The 16,484-nt window shown below is 67.5% G+C and overlaps 2 protein-coding genes across 2 annotated transcripts in view; one reads left to right on the forward strand and one right to left on the reverse strand.

The window, feature by feature from the left end:
- Positions 1–15,561, reverse strand: part of LOC123025130 (coronin-7-like) — a gene marked incomplete at its 5' end in the record, with an annotated part of 42,683 nt that extends 27,122 nt beyond the window's left edge. The window contains 8 exons of the mRNA XM_044433638.1: positions 5,066–5,148; positions 5,531–5,617; positions 9,352–9,402; positions 10,122–10,198; positions 11,630–11,813; positions 12,955–13,025; positions 14,620–14,694; positions 15,435–15,561. Coding sequence (XP_044289573.1) covers positions 5,066–5,148; positions 5,531–5,617; positions 9,352–9,402; positions 10,122–10,198; positions 11,630–11,813; positions 12,955–13,025; positions 14,620–14,694; positions 15,435–15,561 — 755 coding nt within the window. The remainder of the gene's footprint in view (positions 1–5,065; positions 5,149–5,530; positions 5,618–9,351; positions 9,403–10,121; positions 10,199–11,629; positions 11,814–12,954; positions 13,026–14,619; positions 14,695–15,434) is intronic.
- A 346-nt stretch (positions 15,562–15,907) lies between these two features.
- The window catches only part of DNAJA3 (DnaJ heat shock protein family (Hsp40) member A3), a 9,700-nt gene continuing 9,123 nt past the window's right edge, over positions 15,908–16,484 (forward strand). The window contains exon 1 of the mRNA XM_044433640.1: positions 15,908–16,000. Coding sequence (XP_044289575.1) covers positions 15,908–16,000 — 93 coding nt within the window. The remainder of the gene's footprint in view (positions 16,001–16,484) is intronic.

The raw sequence follows: 16,484 nt of genomic DNA on the forward strand, positions 1-16,484 counted from the left end.
CCGGGAAGGATTTCAGATTTCAGAAAGCCCCAAGTGAAACCAGACTCCCACTTGCCCCTGGAGGCAGCCAAGCGGAGGCAGCTGGAGATCCAGCCGACGGAAGCCGCTGCGGGGGCCTCGGAGCACGGAGGCGGTCGAGGGGGACGATGCCGGCCAGGATGGGTAGCTGCGCCCCCTGGGCCGCCTGCCAAGCCCCGGCCGACCGGGAAGCTCTGATCTCGGCCAGGGCTGCTGCTCGGCACAGCCCAAAATGTCCAGCCGTGGCCGAGAAGTGGCAGGGCTGCCGCAGCCCCAAGGGCCCCGGGCTCGTGGCCCAGGGAGGGCGCCGTCTGCCCCACTGGCGGCCCTGCTCGGGGTGCCAGGGAGGGCTCCCGGCCGGCCTTCCTGCTGCGGAAAGCGCCCGTCCCCCAAGGCCTCACCCCTGGGAAGAGGGTCCCTCCGCACTTGCCCCGGGCGACGCACAGGCACGCCGGGGTGGGGCGTCTCGCAGGCCTGGCCCCCACGACCGGGACAGGTCAACACCACTCTGAGCAGCTGCGCATTTTGTCAATATTTGCACCCCTCCCTTCTGGAAAAGCCAAACATTTTCTTTTAAATGTCCTTGGTGACCACACAGGCCGTTTGCTCGCTCTCCGGGCACAGCCACATCGACCCAGAGCTAAATGTAAAGGAAAGCGGGAAAATGTGCTTGAAGAACACGATTCTGAGATCTTACTCGGTGTCTGGTTTCTTATTTTAATTCCTTTGGGTACACGCAGGATCCTTCCCAGGGCAGGCCGGCCGATCCCCTCGGCATAAAATCTCTTGGTCTCCCTCAGAGCAGGGGCCGGGCGGACGCATGCGCTCGACACTGCCACTTCCCCTCCAGAGGGACAAGAACCTGTTTTTACTTTGAGCAAGGAGGATGGCGAGGCAGGGGTCTCGCCACAGCCCCCTAAACTCAGCCTGCCCTCCCCGATTTGAGCAGCGGATAAAGCCCGAACTGGATTTTCAAGCTTAACCCAAATCACCCCACAGCAGATCTTATCGCCACCCATTCGGGCCCCTTTGCTAATCGCCTGCAGATGATTAACAGCGATCAGATCGCAATCACAGAGGAAGGTGGGAAGAGGGAAATTCCTCCAGGCCGCGCAGGGAGGGGCTAGCAGCCTGGGCAGCGGCCGGCCGGGCCGCGTACCCCAGAAGGGGCCCCCTTCCCGTCGGAAGAGCTGCCAGGACGGCAGGAGTGTATGCAGGGGGGCCCTTCCCGGGGCAGGCCGTGTTCGTCGTGGCGGCCGAGGCGCCGGCCACTAGTCCTCATGGCCATGTGGCCTCTGCTCTCAGAGCCAGGAGGGCACCATGGCCCCCATGCCCCCTTTCTGGGCTTCCACTGCTGGGGCACGGTTGGCTGCTGCGGTGCTCAGGTCCGACTCAGGCCTCTCCGGGGCTCTTGCAAAGCAACCACAAGCCGTGGCTCCAGGCAGCAGCGTCGAGGGGGCCACTCCCCCCAACTACTGCAGGCCGGGCTCTGTGGATGCTCGGGGGGGGGTCACAGGAGCCCCTGTGACCCAGGGGGCTGTGCTGCACATCTGCCCCTCCTGAGGCAGGCAGAGGGCTGGGCTGAACGCCTGCGGAGGTGCCCCCGGCCGGGCCCACGGGACACCGGGGCAGGGAGGGCTCCAAGTCCGGGCGCAGGAGTGGGACCCGAGCTGGTGTTCCGGCCGGACATCCCAGTGGGGCCCTGGCAGGGCCTGCCTGCCCCTCCCCGCAGCCAAGGGCCCCCCGCCCACTGGCAACCGCGCTGGGGGCAGCCCCTTTGGTGGGCCGGGAGGGCCCCCAACCCCTTGCCTCTGCACACCCAGCGCGCCTGCAGCCGCCAGCTGCCACGTCCCACCGCCCCCCCTCCCTGGGCCCGGACCCGGGCTGCCTGCTCCGCAGGTTCCTCTGACTAAGCAAACAGCCCCACGATAGCGGCTGCTGACCAGGCCCAGGGGGGGGGGCGCCGCTTGCAGGTGCCCCCAGAGAGGCCCCAACGCGGCTTGCGGTCACGCTTGCCCTTGAGCCGACGTCCCGCGGAGAGCGGGGATGCAGCCAGCTCCCCCCGCCCGCCTGCTCCCTGGCCCAGCCCTGCCTGCCCCTCAGCGGAGTCTGCCACGGGATTCAGCCCCACGGAGAGGCCTGCGTGCTCAGCAGGGGCCGGTGTGCACAAAAGGCCGAGCGCGGCAATCCACTGCATGGCGCCGGCGAGTCCAGTGGGATCGGGGCCCCTGGCAGGGCCCGGTGCAGATGAGAGGCCCGGCCTGCTCGGCAGACGGCCCAGAGGGCCCCCGGCTCCCCGGGCAGCTGCAGGCTGGGAGGGGCTCGGGGGACGACGCAGCACATGCCACTGGACCAGGCAAGCCGCCTCGTGCCGGGTTCCTGCCACCTCCTCCCCTAATCTCTGCCGACAGAGGGTCTGCGCCCCCCCATCCCGCGCCCAAAGCTCGCCGGCACTGTGGAAGGCGCTCGTCCCGCAACGGTCGCACTGGATTAGCATAGCGCCAGCTTTCTCTGGGCGGGCTGGCTGCTTCCCCACACATCTCCTGCCCCAGACCCATGGAAGCGTGGCCGCCCCAGACTGCCACCTGCCACTGCCGCACTCAACAGCGAAAGTGTCTGGCAGAGCACGCCGGGCTCCCGTGGGGCCAAAGCTCCACCGAACGTCCACAGAAACTAGAGAATTGCCCTTCCTGCCAACCTCAATGTTCTAGTCCTCATGGATGTGAAAATGCAGCCACCTGTGGAGAGTGCGTGCTGAAGGGCCAGGATGCAGAACAGGTCCTGCACCCCACCTTTCCCCCCAAGATTCTCAGGTGCTGCTTCCCCTCTGTACACCAATGAGGAACGGGGGGGGGGCACAGCTGGGAGCAGAGCAGAGGCTTTGCATGCAGAATGCCTCCAGCGCATTCCCCAACCTCTCCAAAGGGTCAGGTACCCACCAGGGGAGGGCAGTCAGCCCAGCCCTCGGAGAGACCCTCCCGCTCGCTCGCTCGCAGTGCAGCGCAACCTCGGCTCCTTTTCGGGGACTCGCATTCTGATTGCAGGTCATGGGCTTTTCTGCAGGACATGCAGGCTCATGCCCACCGGTCCGTACCAGGGGCACTTTTCCAAAGAGGGAAGTCTGGATACCAAGTTAGGAAAGGCGCAGAAATCAAGGGTTACCTACCTCCTGGTCAGCACAATGCACGTCTAGCAAGCTTGCATACAAATGCAGAGAGCAAATTTCTCCCTGCACCCCTTTAAGAGGAGGCTGGCGGTGGCATTTCAGAGCCCAGGTGGAACTGCCTGCAGCTGCCCACGTCCCACCTGTGAACACTGCCCAGAGGCCGCCCAAACCTGACTGAAAAGGCGAAAATAGAAAGCAACGCAGCAGCCGGGTCCCAGGCACTTGGCTAAGGGGGCTCTCTTTGGGCACAGGCTCTCCTCTCAGGAGCCCCATTCCTTGCGGGGGGAGAACGGCATGGAACCCACCAACCTCCAGCCAGAGGGAATGTCACCCGAGCGACCCGCAGTGGCAGGCTGGCAGCGGTAACCACCCCGTGCCCCCAGAGGCCCCCGGCCTTCCCAGGGTCTCCGAGCAACGGGGCCTTGTTCCATTTCCCACCCTCCAGCTCACACGCTGCCCGCAGAACCAACAGACTCTTCATTAAAGCCTCCAGTTCCCAGAGTTGCCCTGGGAACTAGAGAGCAGCCGTCCCGTCCGAGCCGGCGCTCCGCCACCACAAGGCTCGGCACCGGGTGCTCCCCCTCTGCCCCTCCAGCCAGCCCCTGGCTCCCAGGAGGCAGGGCCCTGCCGGGTGGGGGCGCTGTGGGGAGTGGCCCCAGCCAAGGAGGGCCTGCCCGTGTCCAGCAGCTGCTGCTCGTGGGTCCGTGGCAGTGGGGGGGACGGCACGGGTCCTCCAGGAAACGGCCAGCCCAAGAGGGCCGGGGCACCCGTCTGCCTGCGCCCCCCTTCCTCCGCCGCCTGGGCAGCAAGGAAGAAGAGGGCGTATGCTCCTCCGGGGGGGGGGCTCCTTCCCGCTGAAGCCAGGGCTTTTCGGGAAACAGCGCAGGCACCCGCCCTTCGCCCGCCTTGCAACTCGGAGCAGCCAAAACCCTTCCAAGCAATCTGTCATCTTCAAGCGCCTTCAAGCACAGATTTAGAACAGCCCTCCTGCTGGATCAAGTTGCCTGCTGAACCCCCTGCCCCCCCCCCCCGCTCAGAGGGAACACGGTGTGCAGGGAACAAAGCTGCCTGCGCCCCCCTACCCGGACAGCTCCTCTGCCCCCCCCCGCCTTCTTATCAGCGGATTCTGATCCAAGGGGCACCCTTGCAAAGCCCTGAAGTGCCGCGCAGATAAGGGAGGCGCGCTGGGCTGGCCCCGCAGCCGCATTCCTGCCGCGGAGACGGAGGCCCCGCCAAGCGCGGCCAGCGGCCTGGAACCAATTTACTCCCCTGCTCCGTGTTTTGGGGGGAGAACAGTGGGCCGCCTTTCCGGGCAATCGGTGCGGATCAGCTGCACCCTGGAGGGGGGCTGTTCCTCCCCGCTTGCCCCGTCCGCGCTTTCAGAAGGGCACCCCACCGCAGCACACCCTTCCCAGAGCTGGCCAGGCCGCAGACACGGCCAGCAGCCCACACCCTCTGGCGCAGCGAGCACGCCCCACGGCCCCAGCACGCTGCACCCACACGCAGGCCGCTGCCAAGCGGAAGGGAAAGGCGGCAAGAGCTGCGCCAAGGCCGAGCGGGGAGCCCCGTCCTGCCCCCGGGCCGGGCTCCCGCTCCCGGTCTCTGCCCCCTTCCCCTTGGTCATGCTGCTGAGCTGCGCAGAGTGCGTGAGAGCCTCTTCCGGCCTCGGACTGGCAGCAGACCCCAAAATCCAGGGCGAAGCCACCCCAGAGCCACGAGGAACGCCTGCTCCCCCAGGCTGCAAACCCCACAGGCCAAGCCCTCTGGCCAAACAAACCCCACACCGGCCTGCAAAGCTAAACTGCGATCCCTCCCCTCCTCGCCACCCCACGGCAGCCCCTTTGGCTTCCGCCCCCCACTCCACGCCCTCGGCCCCCTTACCTGGGTGACGCATCCAGGGTGACGGAGGCCAGTGAGCTGCCGAAGCGCCGTGTGTCCCAGAGGCGGACTTCGCGCTCCATCGTCTGGAAAAGTGGGGGTCATCACTGCCCGCCCGGAAAGGTCACCGTCTCTATCCCCCCCAGCCAGGGGCCTGCTCCTTTAAAGGACCAAGCCCACCAGAAAGGTCTCTGCCCGAGGAGCCTGCAATTTGCATCTAGATTCAGGTACAGGCGGGGAGCTGGGGACCCGGGAACGAGGGTCAGCGCATCTTGGCCAGAGGGAGGGCCGAGGGGCCTGGCTCTTGCGTGGTCAGCTTCGAGCCTTGAAATTCCACCAGCGTGGCGAAATGGAGCCCGGCACATGCTCTTGAGCCTGGCGGCGGGGCTCTCCCCCCACCTCACCCCAGCAGGGCCCGCTGGCCACAGGGCCCATCTGCCTCCAAGCACGAGCTGGGGCCCTCCGTACCTGACTGAATCCCACAGAAAGCAGGCAGCCTTCGGCGTTCACCCAGGTCAGCCGGGAGCCCTTCCCGTTCGCGTGAGCCACGACACTCTGCCAGGCAGAAGGGAGACCGTCGGGGGCTGCTCCGGGGCAGGCCGCCTCCTCGCAGGGGCCGCCTGGAAAGCGGCTGCCCACCCACCACGTCTGCCCCCCAAGATGGGGGATGCTGGTCTGGTAGCCCCCTCTGAGAAATCTCCTCACCAGGTATCCCCGGGATTAAATGCCAGAAGAGCTGCCCGGGGAGCGAACGGACATGAATGCCAGCAGGGCCCCGCAAACCAGGGCTGGGCGGCCCCTCAGAAGTGGGCACGCCGGGCAGCTTGAGAAAATGTGGGTCCTGAGCCCCCCCACAGGATGGACAGTGTGGCAGGCAGGGTGAGTCCCAAGGAAACCCTGCCCTCAGAAACTTGCTTCCGTAGCTGCCAGCGCATCCAAAACGCAGAGCAGGGACTCGGGCAAAGGGCTGTGACTTGGCAGGTGTGGGTTCGAGCCCCACTCAGCCACAAAGCCCACGGGAGGCTTCCAGGCCACTCACTCAGCCTGACCTACCTCACTGGGGGGTTGTTGTGAGGATAAAAGGAAACTGTGCACGCCACTTCACCCGTAGGACAAAGTGGAGGCCACCCTTCTGGATCAAGGGGAATCCACCCAAAACCACACAAGCCGCTGAGCCACTGGTGGCTCTGGGAAAGAGAACGTGGCTGGGACCCCGAGGCCCTGACTCGCAGAAGAGGCTCTTGGCTGCAGCCACGGCAAAAGGGAGGCTGCCAAGGGTCCCCGTGCATGAAACGCATGTGGGAAGGAGGCGAGTGCGAGCAGGAGGGCCGGCCGCACCCCTTCCTCTCCCCAAGCCCCCTCCAGCCGCTGTCTGAAGCCTGCGAGGGTGGGCGAGTTCCTCCATCCGCCCCCAAGCCGCTCCCGGAAGAGCCGGTGCCTGCCAGCGCAGCCAACAGACGCGTGCCAGAGCTCCGGAGGGCATTTCCATATTCCTCCCAGTGCTCCGCCGGCGGGCCAAGAACTCTGGCAGGCCCAGAGAGACCGGGGACCTTTGCGCTCCATGCCCCGGGTGGCTGCAGGGTGCGCAGCGCAAATGCCGGGGGCGGGGGGGAATGCCTGGTGCGGGGAAGCCCACAGGTGGAAACGCATCCCGGAGCACAGTGCGGGCCCTCCATACGCCCCCCCTGCGAAGGTGCCAGGTCTGGACAGGGGGGCGAAGGGCGACCCGGACCACTCGTCTTCCCGCAGGGCTGGCTGAGGCACTCGGCACCAACGCAGGAAGCCGGAGGGGCAAAGAGAACCGGACACGCTCCCTGCCCAGGAGCTGCAGACGTAAGGAGGGCTGGGGGGGGGGTCTCTCGGGAGCAGGACATGGAGGCCAAGGGAGCCCCTGCAGCCACAGGTTCCCCGCAACTCGGGCCCACCCCAGAGCTCAGACGGCCCCAGAGCAGCAGAGGGGCGCTGCCACTGGCCCCCGGCCCAGTGAAACAGCCAGCTGGGCAAGCAGCTTTGCAGAGCCCGACCAAGACAGCTCCAGGCCACTCTCGCAGAGCAGAGGAGTGATGCAGGCGCGGGAGCAGAACCCAAAGCCCAGATGCTGCGCAGGAGCAGCCGCTGGCCTGAATGGTGCGAGGAAAGCAGCTCCAGAGCACCTGGCCGGCGGCCGACCCTGCAGACACACCTGTCCACAGGGCGAGAGGAATGGGGCACACGCCTCAAGCGGGCAGGGGGATGTTGCATGTGGGTCGCAGCCATTCCCCCAAAGCTGGGGCGGCTGCCAGGGGCTCCCCGGTCGAGGCCCTCAGTGCCCCCAGGGGAACACAGCCGGGGCACAGCCGCACTGATCGTCCACCGGTGGGAGCCGAACAGGGACCACTGCTCGGTCCCACCTAAGGAAGGGGGGAGCCCCCCCAACCGCAGGGTAGAGGGAAGCTGTAGCCACGCCGGGAAGAAAAGGGGATTCACGCGCAGCCGGCTCCACACCCAGCCGAGGAACGCCCTCCACGCCACATGATCCCTGGCGCTTGCGGCTTTGGGGGAAGCAGTCCAAGGGCAGGACGGAAGAAATGACACACGGAGCGTTCCTCCCAGGTACGGGAGCTGCGGCAGGGAAGGAGCCAGGAAAGCAAGCGGCGAGGGGGGACCGGCCACGTCAGCTCTGCAGCTGCCGGGAGGCGCACACCCGTCTGCCGCGCGGGTCACGGCCTCTCCGGGAACTTCAAAAGCCACTGGCGCAGGAGCACTCCGCCAGGCCCCCTTCCCAGCCGCTGGCTCATTTCCGCAGCCGTCCCCGGTGACATCAGCCTCCACCGGGACCTTCCGCCAGAGCGGGCGCAGCCGCCCGGCCTGTGCGCCACTCCCCCCGAGGGCCCCTGCGCACGCGGCCAACGGCCTGGGGAGCCGGCCCTGCTGCCCGGCTCAGGCCTCCCGCCCCAGAAGGTTCCAAAGGCGCAGCCCGCAGGGACCGGGAGAGGCCGGCACGGCGTGTCCCCGGCCAGGGACCAGGCGCGCATGGCCGGCCAGCAGGCAGGCCTCTTCCCCAGTTCGAGCGGGCCAGACCGGGGCCGAAAACGGCACAGGCAGGACCGACGGCCGGCCCGACGGCGGGTCACGAGCCCGGAGCAGAGGCTGAGAAGGCGCAGCCTTGGCCAGCAGCTCTGCCCGTCCTCGTTGGCCGCGCAGGCTGCCGCCCCTCCCGTGGCTTCTTCCTGCCCGCAGCATTCCTGGATTTGGTGTGGGGGGGCGAAGGAGGGCAGCGGAAGCCCGCAGCCACTCATCCCACTCCGCTGGGGAGGGAAGCCTGGGAGCCGAGGCAGCTATAAATAGGCTCCCCAAATGTGGGCCGGCTCCCTTCCCCGCTTCCCACGGCCTCCTTGGGAACGGGATGCTGCCGGCTTCCCCCCAGCCTGAGGGGCGCTTGGCTGCAAGGGTGGGAGCCAGGTACCCCCGGGGTGACCTCAGCGTGAGAGAGGTGGGGGAGAGCGAGGCCAGCCACCCAGCGCGCGGCCGGCACCCCCCCCACACGCACACGCCCCTGCCTGGCTCCAGAGCAGCGGGGAAGGCCAGGCGGAGCGGCCTCTTCCGCCCGGGGAAGGGAGGTGGTCCATGGACACAGGCCTCCTCCAGGCGGTCGCCACACGCCGGCCAGCAAGGCCGCAGCGGGCAGACTGGGCGGGCGGTCAGCCCCGGGGCCGGGTGCCCCCAGGGAGCGCCCACACAGACCGGGTGGCGACAAGCACAGGCCGGGTCCACCCCATATAGCCATTCCAAGGCACTGCCGCATCCCAGAAAGCGCTCGCCACCACCATCCCCCCGCCGACGCTCCTCCCCAGCTCTACCCCACCTCCTTGCTTTATTCTCACACCGACCCTGTAAAGTAGGCCAAGCAGAGAGACCGACTAGCCAAAGGAACCCAGTAAGCTTTGCGGCTGAGCGGAGGGTGGCGTTTGAGGCTGCAGGCAAAATCCAGCACATCCGCTGCTATGTGCCCTTTGCCTTCCGCATGCGTTGGACTTCAGTGCCCATCATCCCCAGCCAGCAGGGTCAGTGGCCAGGACCGTGGGCGCTGCCGTCCAAAACATCTGCCAGAAGGCCGCGCCGGCCTCCGCCGTGCCAAGTGAAGAAGCGCGCCCTGCCCGGCCTCCGCCCGGTGACTCACGAGGAGGCTGCTTCGCCCTGCAGCAGCCGCGTGCTCAGCAGAGCCTTGGCCATGGGGAGAACGCCTGCCAGCCCCCCACCAGCACCCCCGCTGTCCCCCACTTCAGTTCCCCCTGCGAGGAAGCAAGTACCTGGCAGGCTGCGGCCTGGGCGCGAGGATCGAAGATGCGCAGCTTCTTATCCTGCGGAGAGAAGGAGGGGCCCCGGGGAGTTAGCAGGCCTGGACATGGCCCCGGGCAGCGCCCCGTCCCCACCGCCCTGCGCCCCTCCTGCTCCCTTGCCCTTGGGCGCCCCCTGCCAGGCACCGAGGCCCATGGGCACCGCTGGGGCGGGCCAAGCCCTCGACCCGGCAGGCTCAGACGGTGGTCCGTGCACCCCGGGCCAGAGCAGAGGCGCCTGCGGAGGGGCGCGGGGCGCACGGCCCACCGGCCCAGGGCGCTCCTGGCCACCTGCAGATGAGGCTGCGCGAGGCCTGGGGCAGCGGCCAGGGCAGGTGGCCAGAGGAAGCCCGGCTGCATGGTGCGCGGCCCGGCCGGCGCTCGCTCGGAGGAGCCAGGCGCGGATTGGTGCGCCCGCAGCGCCGCCCAGTGCCCGCTGGAGGAACAGGCGCAGCCCCGCAGAGGCAGGAAAGGCTGGGGCTCCGCAGAGGCAGAGCGGGGCACGCTTTCGAGGAGGCCCCCGGCCTTCCCGCCAATTGCACGGCACGGACTGCTCCAGCGGCCCCGTCCGGCAACAGACCCTCAGTGAGGTCGAGCTGCGCCACAGCCGGGCAGCTGCTATTTCAGAGCCCGCAGAGTCCCCGGAAGCACCTGGGGGCCCCCGCTCACCTGACACAGGAGCTTGTGCTGCCTGCCGGCACCCTCGGCCATGCACACACGGCTCGGCCCCCTGTGCCACCCACCTTGCAAGAGGTACCCAGGAGGGAACCGTCCGGTTGCCAGGCGAGACTCTGGACCTGCTCCTCGTGGCTCTCCAGTTCTGCAGGAAACGACAAAGCGAGTGTCGCCCTGAATAATTGCGCTGTGCTGCGATTGCCCTGGCAGGGTCCAATCAGGCCAAACGTCTCCAGCCAAGCAGATCTACTGCTGCCCAGAGGCCTAAGCAAGGAGGAGTCGCCCCAATTCATCTGGGAAGGGGGATGAACGATCCCCAATCAGCAGGTCAAAACCGAGAGAGTCTTCTGGCAACTCCAACCAGGCTTGTGGGAAGGGACCAGAAAAGGGATACTCTAATGGAGAATTTGGGCCTTTCCTTCTTACACTGTTGGTTTTACTGTGATTTTACCTGCGATCTTTCATTGCAATTGTAAAATGCCTAACATTTTTCTTTAACAAGACAAGCAAAGATTTAAGCTACTAATAAATATTGTAAGTGTGTGTGTGTGTGTGTGTGTGTGCGCGCGCGCGCGCGCGCAACTTTCAAGGCTGCATTATTCCAGCTGAGCACTGGCTGGACCAAAATGTGCACACAGAGCAGAGCGGAGCAAGCCTTCGGGCTGCACATAATCCCTCCTGTGGAGAGTAGGGAGTCCTGTGCGACTCCAAAACTCGCTCGGATGCGTCCAGCTGAAAACTGCAAGCGCCTTAGCCTTGGAGGAAGCAAGCAGCACACAGGACGGACTGTGCGGGGACAATGTCTGTTTTGTGCCGGGAAGGGGGAATGGTAATTCTACCCCCCGCCGCCTTCCACACTTGAAGTTGCCGAGCTCCGCCGAGCGCTCACAGACCTCGTGACGGGTTGCTACGCGACGGGCCTCTTCGCGGTTCGCGTTTCCTGCCTGTGCTGGGCCTGGCGCGCCTCGCTGGCTTCCCCTTTCGCTGCGCTTGCCAGCGCCGCTCCCCCCCCCAGTCTCACCTGACCCGAGGGGCCGCCGGCGACCCATCCGGGGCATGTCCCCACAAAGCCCCTCCAGGTGCAGCCCGGCGGACACGCAGAGGGGAGCACGGCTACCGTTTACTCCCGGCCGCAGCCTGGAGACGTTGCAGGCCGTCGGCAAGCACCCTCCCGCCTCACGTGTCCGGCTGGTGGTCCTGCGGCCTCGGAAACAAAGCGCCAGCCGTTCCCCCCACGGCAGGCTGGCCAGGAGCAGGCCCAGTCTCCCCGCATCCGGAATTCTGCTTCCCAAGCTTCCTGGTCTCCCACTCAAGAGGGCCTGGGGAGCAGCCATGGCCAACCCATGGAAGTAATTTCCGCCCTGCACCCCGGACGCTTTCTCACACTTCCAGCTGTGCCCACATCCCGAAGGGTCGCCCACCTCTGGAGGAAACGATGCTGGGCCAGGAACCAGGCCCCTCACGCCACCCTTCCTCTTCCCAGAGGCGCAACCGCTGCCAGAAGTGCCCTGGGGCCTTCTTCCAGCTGCCTTTTCAACTCAAGGCGCCGACAGCCCCCCGCAACCCGAGGGCTTACCTGCCAGGGTCCGGCGCTGCTCCACGTCCCAAACCTTCACTGCCCTCTGAGCCCCGCTGGCCAGGACGCCGTCGGCCGTGGGGTGGAAGAGGAGCACGTCCACCGGGCCCTTCTCAGGCCCCAAGGCCACGTGAGGGGAAGACGTCAGGTCTGGGCCAGGACCAAGGAGGCGCCACACCTTCACCTGCAGGCCGGCAAACACACAGCACTAAGGGCTCGGAGCCCACACCTGCTCACGCCCCTGCGGGGCACTCCGGACCACCCACGCGTGCGGGAGGTCTGCCCCCGGCTCCCTCCGGGGCAGGGACACGAGGGACTGGCTGCTCGAGGCTCTTGGCCTCCGAACACAGGCAGCCTCATGCCGAGGGAGCAAGGCCCGGGCAAAGGCTCGGGAGGGAGCCCCTGCCCCGGGCCCCAGCGCTGGGGGCCTCTGAGACGGTGAGCGCCTAGGGCTACCCCACCAGAAGCCCTGCACAGCTCTCCCGCATCCCCTGCTTGAGAGCCCTTTCCCGCTGAGAAAAGGCCAGGGGGCGGCGGGAAAGCTGCAACTGGAAGATGGCGGTGCCTGGAACGAGGCCCGCCAGCGGGACTGCAGGAGCGAGGCAGGACGGCCGAAGCAGGGCGCCAGCCGCAGCCCACGGCACCTCCAGTAACCCCTCACGGGACCACGTGCAGCGCAGCGCAGCTCACAAACCGCATCGGTGTACGCAGGCACCTCTCAGGGAGCGCTGCCCATAATTCGCGAGAGTGCGGGCAGCCAGCCCTTCGTGGGCGAGGTGCCCAGCGCAGGTGCTGAGAAGGGGCAGCAGGGCCCCACAGAGGTGGGGCTGCAGCCAGAGCAAATGCCAGGCTCTCTGGGGCGGCCCCCCGGCTTGGCTGGCCAGCATCCACTTCCCTGCCCCTGTTGCATCGGAAGGCTCTGACCCGAGGCTGCTGACCTCCCGCCTGCAAGAGCCCACAGGCCAGCTGGGTAGTCGGGGGGGTGGGCAAGTGCGGGGGCACAAGCGGGGTGATCAGCCGTCTCGCCGGTCCAGCACCCACATCAGCACGGCGCTCGCTTGAGGCCAAAGCGCGCCGGGCCCAGCCTGCCTGTGTGCAGCGGGACATCTCACCCTCGGCCCTCCCTGCAGGATATCGTGGCTTGGAAAGACTTGCTGGAGTGGCCTGGCAGAGTCAGGCCTGGCTGGGGGGTGGCACGGCCCCCCTCGATAGCAACCTCTCTCTTACTCTCACGCCCCCATCCCAAATCCCATCCGGGCTCCGGCTGAGAGAGAGATCCAGACCCTTTCCGCAGCCTCCAGGTGGGAACTTCATTTTCCACTTACAACGTCATTGGTGGAGCCTGTTGCCAGGAGCTGATCGTCAAAGGGAGAAAAGTCAAAATCTGTCACGACATCTGAGCGAACGAGAGAGAGAGATTGTGTGAAAAAACCGACTGCGCTTATTCCTTTAAAAGCACGGCCACAGAGCACAGCCACCCCCCGTGCGCGGAGATGGCCTGAGCCCACGGCCGACTTTCTAGAGGTCGCTGCGCAGTGCAGGCGCAAGAGGGTACCTGAAAAGGACCCCACCTTGCTGCAGATCGGCGCCCAGGCCAGCCCCACAGAACAGACGGCATCTTAAAAGGGCAACAGGCTGGGCCCGCGGCCAGCCTCTTCGCCCGCTTTAAGAGAAGCGGGCTGGCAAGCCCCCAACACCCTCGGGCCATGGAGAGACCTGCTCCTTCGGCTGCAGAGAGCGCGGCTGCCACGCAGGGAGACCGCCAGCTGCACGCTGACTCACCTGGCAGGCATGCGCCCCGGGAACCGGGACCCGCTGCCCCGGCATGGAGCCCGCCCCCGGCTGGAGCGCCCCCGGCTGGGCACACCGCCGCAGTGGGGAGGGGGCGGGGAGTGCCTGCCCCGGGAACTGGCAGCCTTGCGGAGGCATCTGGCGCGCCCGGGAAAGTAGGTCGCGGCAGAATTTTCCATTCCACGGGCCTGCCGCTGCTCCGCACCCACGAGGCAGGAGGCGGCTCATTCCGGCTGCTCCGGAGCCGGCATCCTCACGAGCGCCCCGAGCAACAGTTGCCCAGCGACAGCCCTCTCGCCCCCAGGTGTTCAGCCAGAGCCAGGAGGGCGCCTGCCTTGGGTCTGCCCCTGAGCGTGTGTGTGTGTGTGGGGGGGTTAGTCTCGGCTCCGGTTCTGCAAGAGGCCCACGCAGAGGCCGACAGGCAGCCCTGTCCAAGCTGGCAATGAACGGGCCTTTGTCCGGCCTGCTGAACGCACAGTCGCACCCGGGGGGAGCGAGAGCGAGCGAGGGCTGCCGAGCCCCGAAGGATGCGCTCGGTTGCATGCTCCAGAACAGAGGCTCCAGCGGCTGCTGGCTCCATCAAGAGCACGGGAAGCAGCCTCGATTTCCCATGCAGCCTCCCAAGCTCACAGTGGCCCGGGCAGCCTGCGTCCCAGGTCGGGTCGGGGTGGAAGCACAGCTGCCTGGAAGCAGATGGCGGGCAAGGCCAGAGCTGGGGGGCAAAGATTCTGCGGGCACCACCGCGCCGCTCCCTGGAATGCCAGTGGGCCGCCACAGGGAGGCCGCTGCCGCTTGGGGGAACAAGGCAACCGGCTGAGTGGAAATGCAGCTTTTGCTGTCTGGATCCTGGGCTGACCTGGATTCAGCTGGAAAAAAGGGACCGCTGGCTGAGCAGGGAGTCCCGCCGTTCTCCCAGGGGCAAACCCAGCAGCCACAGCAATGGCAGCAGGAACCCACCACAAGGAACCGTGAGGAGACAAACAGGCTTGTCGCAAGCAAAGCATCAGTAAAACCAGAAAGTGGCCGTTGCACTGATTCCGGACACGCTCCTCCTCTTTGCCAGGCTTCCAGCACCCAAAACTTGCCTCCTCGTGTATCTCTGCTCACAAGAAACCCTGGCACTCCCGCTGCACTTCCCAAGTCCACCCGCTCACCTACCCCAGACCCTCTAAGCATGGGGGGGGGGGGGCTGGCCTCACCTGAGTGGCAACAGAGCTGTGAAATGGCGCTCTTGGCCCTCTTCTGGCTGCTCAGCGGCACGACACCCAGCACACCTGGAAGAGGAAGAGGGCACGTGGGTCACAGGATGCCTCCCGCCGGGACAGCCCCTTCGTGCGAGCTGCACAGAAGTGGGCCTGCACTCTGGGAGGCCGGCCAGACGGGTCGACCTCTACCCACCCGGGGAGACCGGAGAGGAGAGTGAGCGCCTGCAGTGCACCTGCGATGCCGGTGGCAGGGGCCCCAGGACCCCCGGACAAGGTCCTGCCGCACGCGGGCCCTCGGCAGACTCCTGATTGCACCCTCCCCCTGGTGCTGGCCCTGGGCACGCGCGCCCGGCCCCAGCATGTCCGGCTGGGCCAAGGGACCTGCAGGATCATCCCTAAAAGCCCCCAAAGGAGGAGGCCACGAGGCAGGAGGCAAGCACTGCAGAGGCAGTGTGGCCGGCAGCACCCCCCCCCCCCCGCTCCGCCTGGTCTCCTGCTGCCCTTCCACGGCCTCACGGGGATCCACCCTGCGGATCAGCTGGCAGGGTGCCTCCCCAGGAGCACTTCTCCCCCTGCAGGGGACCAGAGAGAGCCGGGAGAAGAGCCAGCTTGCCGGGCCCCCGGCCACGCCCCCTGCCTGTGGGGCTGTCCGGAGCACAGCCGGCTGCACCCAGGATCGTGCCGCTGTGGAGATGCTCCCTCGCCGGGCCTGGGCAAAGTGCACCCTGCAGCCCTGCCCGTCGTGATTCCTGGACCCACCCCGCCCGGGGCATGACGGGGCCAGTCCAGGGGCCCTGCCGGTGCCTCACCTGCTGACTCCGTGTGGAATGCAACCCAGCAGCAGCTGGCCTTGATGTGGTTTCCCAGCCCGGGCGGGCAGCCTCCTCGAATGCCCCCAATCCAGGCCTGAGACACAGAGAGGGAAGGACGCAGAGGGGAGGCGGTTCATCCTCTGCAGGGCAGACAACAGCAGCCCCCCGCTGCATGGGGGCCAGAGGGCAGCTCCGTATTCCCCCCAGGAGCTCACACCGGCACCGGGGAAGACAAGCAGGGACACCCCAGAGCTCCTCCTGCAGGTGCCACCGAGCAGGGCTGGGGTCTCCGTCTGAGGGCGGCTGGGGCAGGTCTGGGGCACTCAGGGGCAAGAAGAGAAGGCGTGCGACTCTAAGCCCACTCTCGGTGGGCCTGCTCCGCACGCGCTGAGCTCCAGATCCAGGCTGGGGCACCCTGGGGCCGGTGGCACACGGGTCTCAGGTTCAAGCCGGGCCCCTCCGTGGGGGTCATGGGGCGGCCCGGACCAAGGCCCTCGCCTGGGGAGGCCCGCGCAGGAGGCTGTGGCGAACGCCAGGCCGCCCGGGGCCGAGAGTCCAGCCGGGCAAGGCCCTCCAGCTGCGGAACGCACAGCCCGGGCGCCTCCTGGCCCTAGTCGCTCGGGGCCCCGCAGCCCTGGGTGTGCTCGGAGGGCCGCCAGCCCGCCCCTCTCCCTGCAGGCCCCTCAGCCTCCACGAAGGGCGGCCGCAGCCCCCCGCGCCTGCAGGCCCGGGGCCGGGAGGGCCGCTCAGCCCCACGCCCGGCGCCTCCCTCAGCGCGAGGGCAGGGGCGGCGGCGGGGTCCTGAGGCGGAAGGCGCTCGCACGCCCGAGCATCCCGGGCAGCTCCCGCGCCGCCCACGGCGCCGAGCAGGAGGGAAGGCTCGGCGCGGCGGAAGCGCTCCTGCCCACGAGGCGCGCCCGGCAGCAGGGCGGCGGCGGCCTTGCGCAAGCCGCGCCCGGCTGCTTGCTCGGGCGCGGGGCGAAGACGAGCCGGCGAAAGGCTGCGGGGCGGCGCGAACGGGCCACGAGCCCCGCGCCGCCCCCGCCC

Source organism: Varanus komodoensis, unplaced genomic scaffold, assembly GCF_004798865.1.
Source record: "Varanus komodoensis strain SLA01 unplaced genomic scaffold, ASM479886v1 scaffold26, whole genome shotgun sequence".
Taxonomy (NCBI): domain Eukaryota; kingdom Metazoa; phylum Chordata; class Lepidosauria; order Squamata; family Varanidae; genus Varanus; species Varanus komodoensis.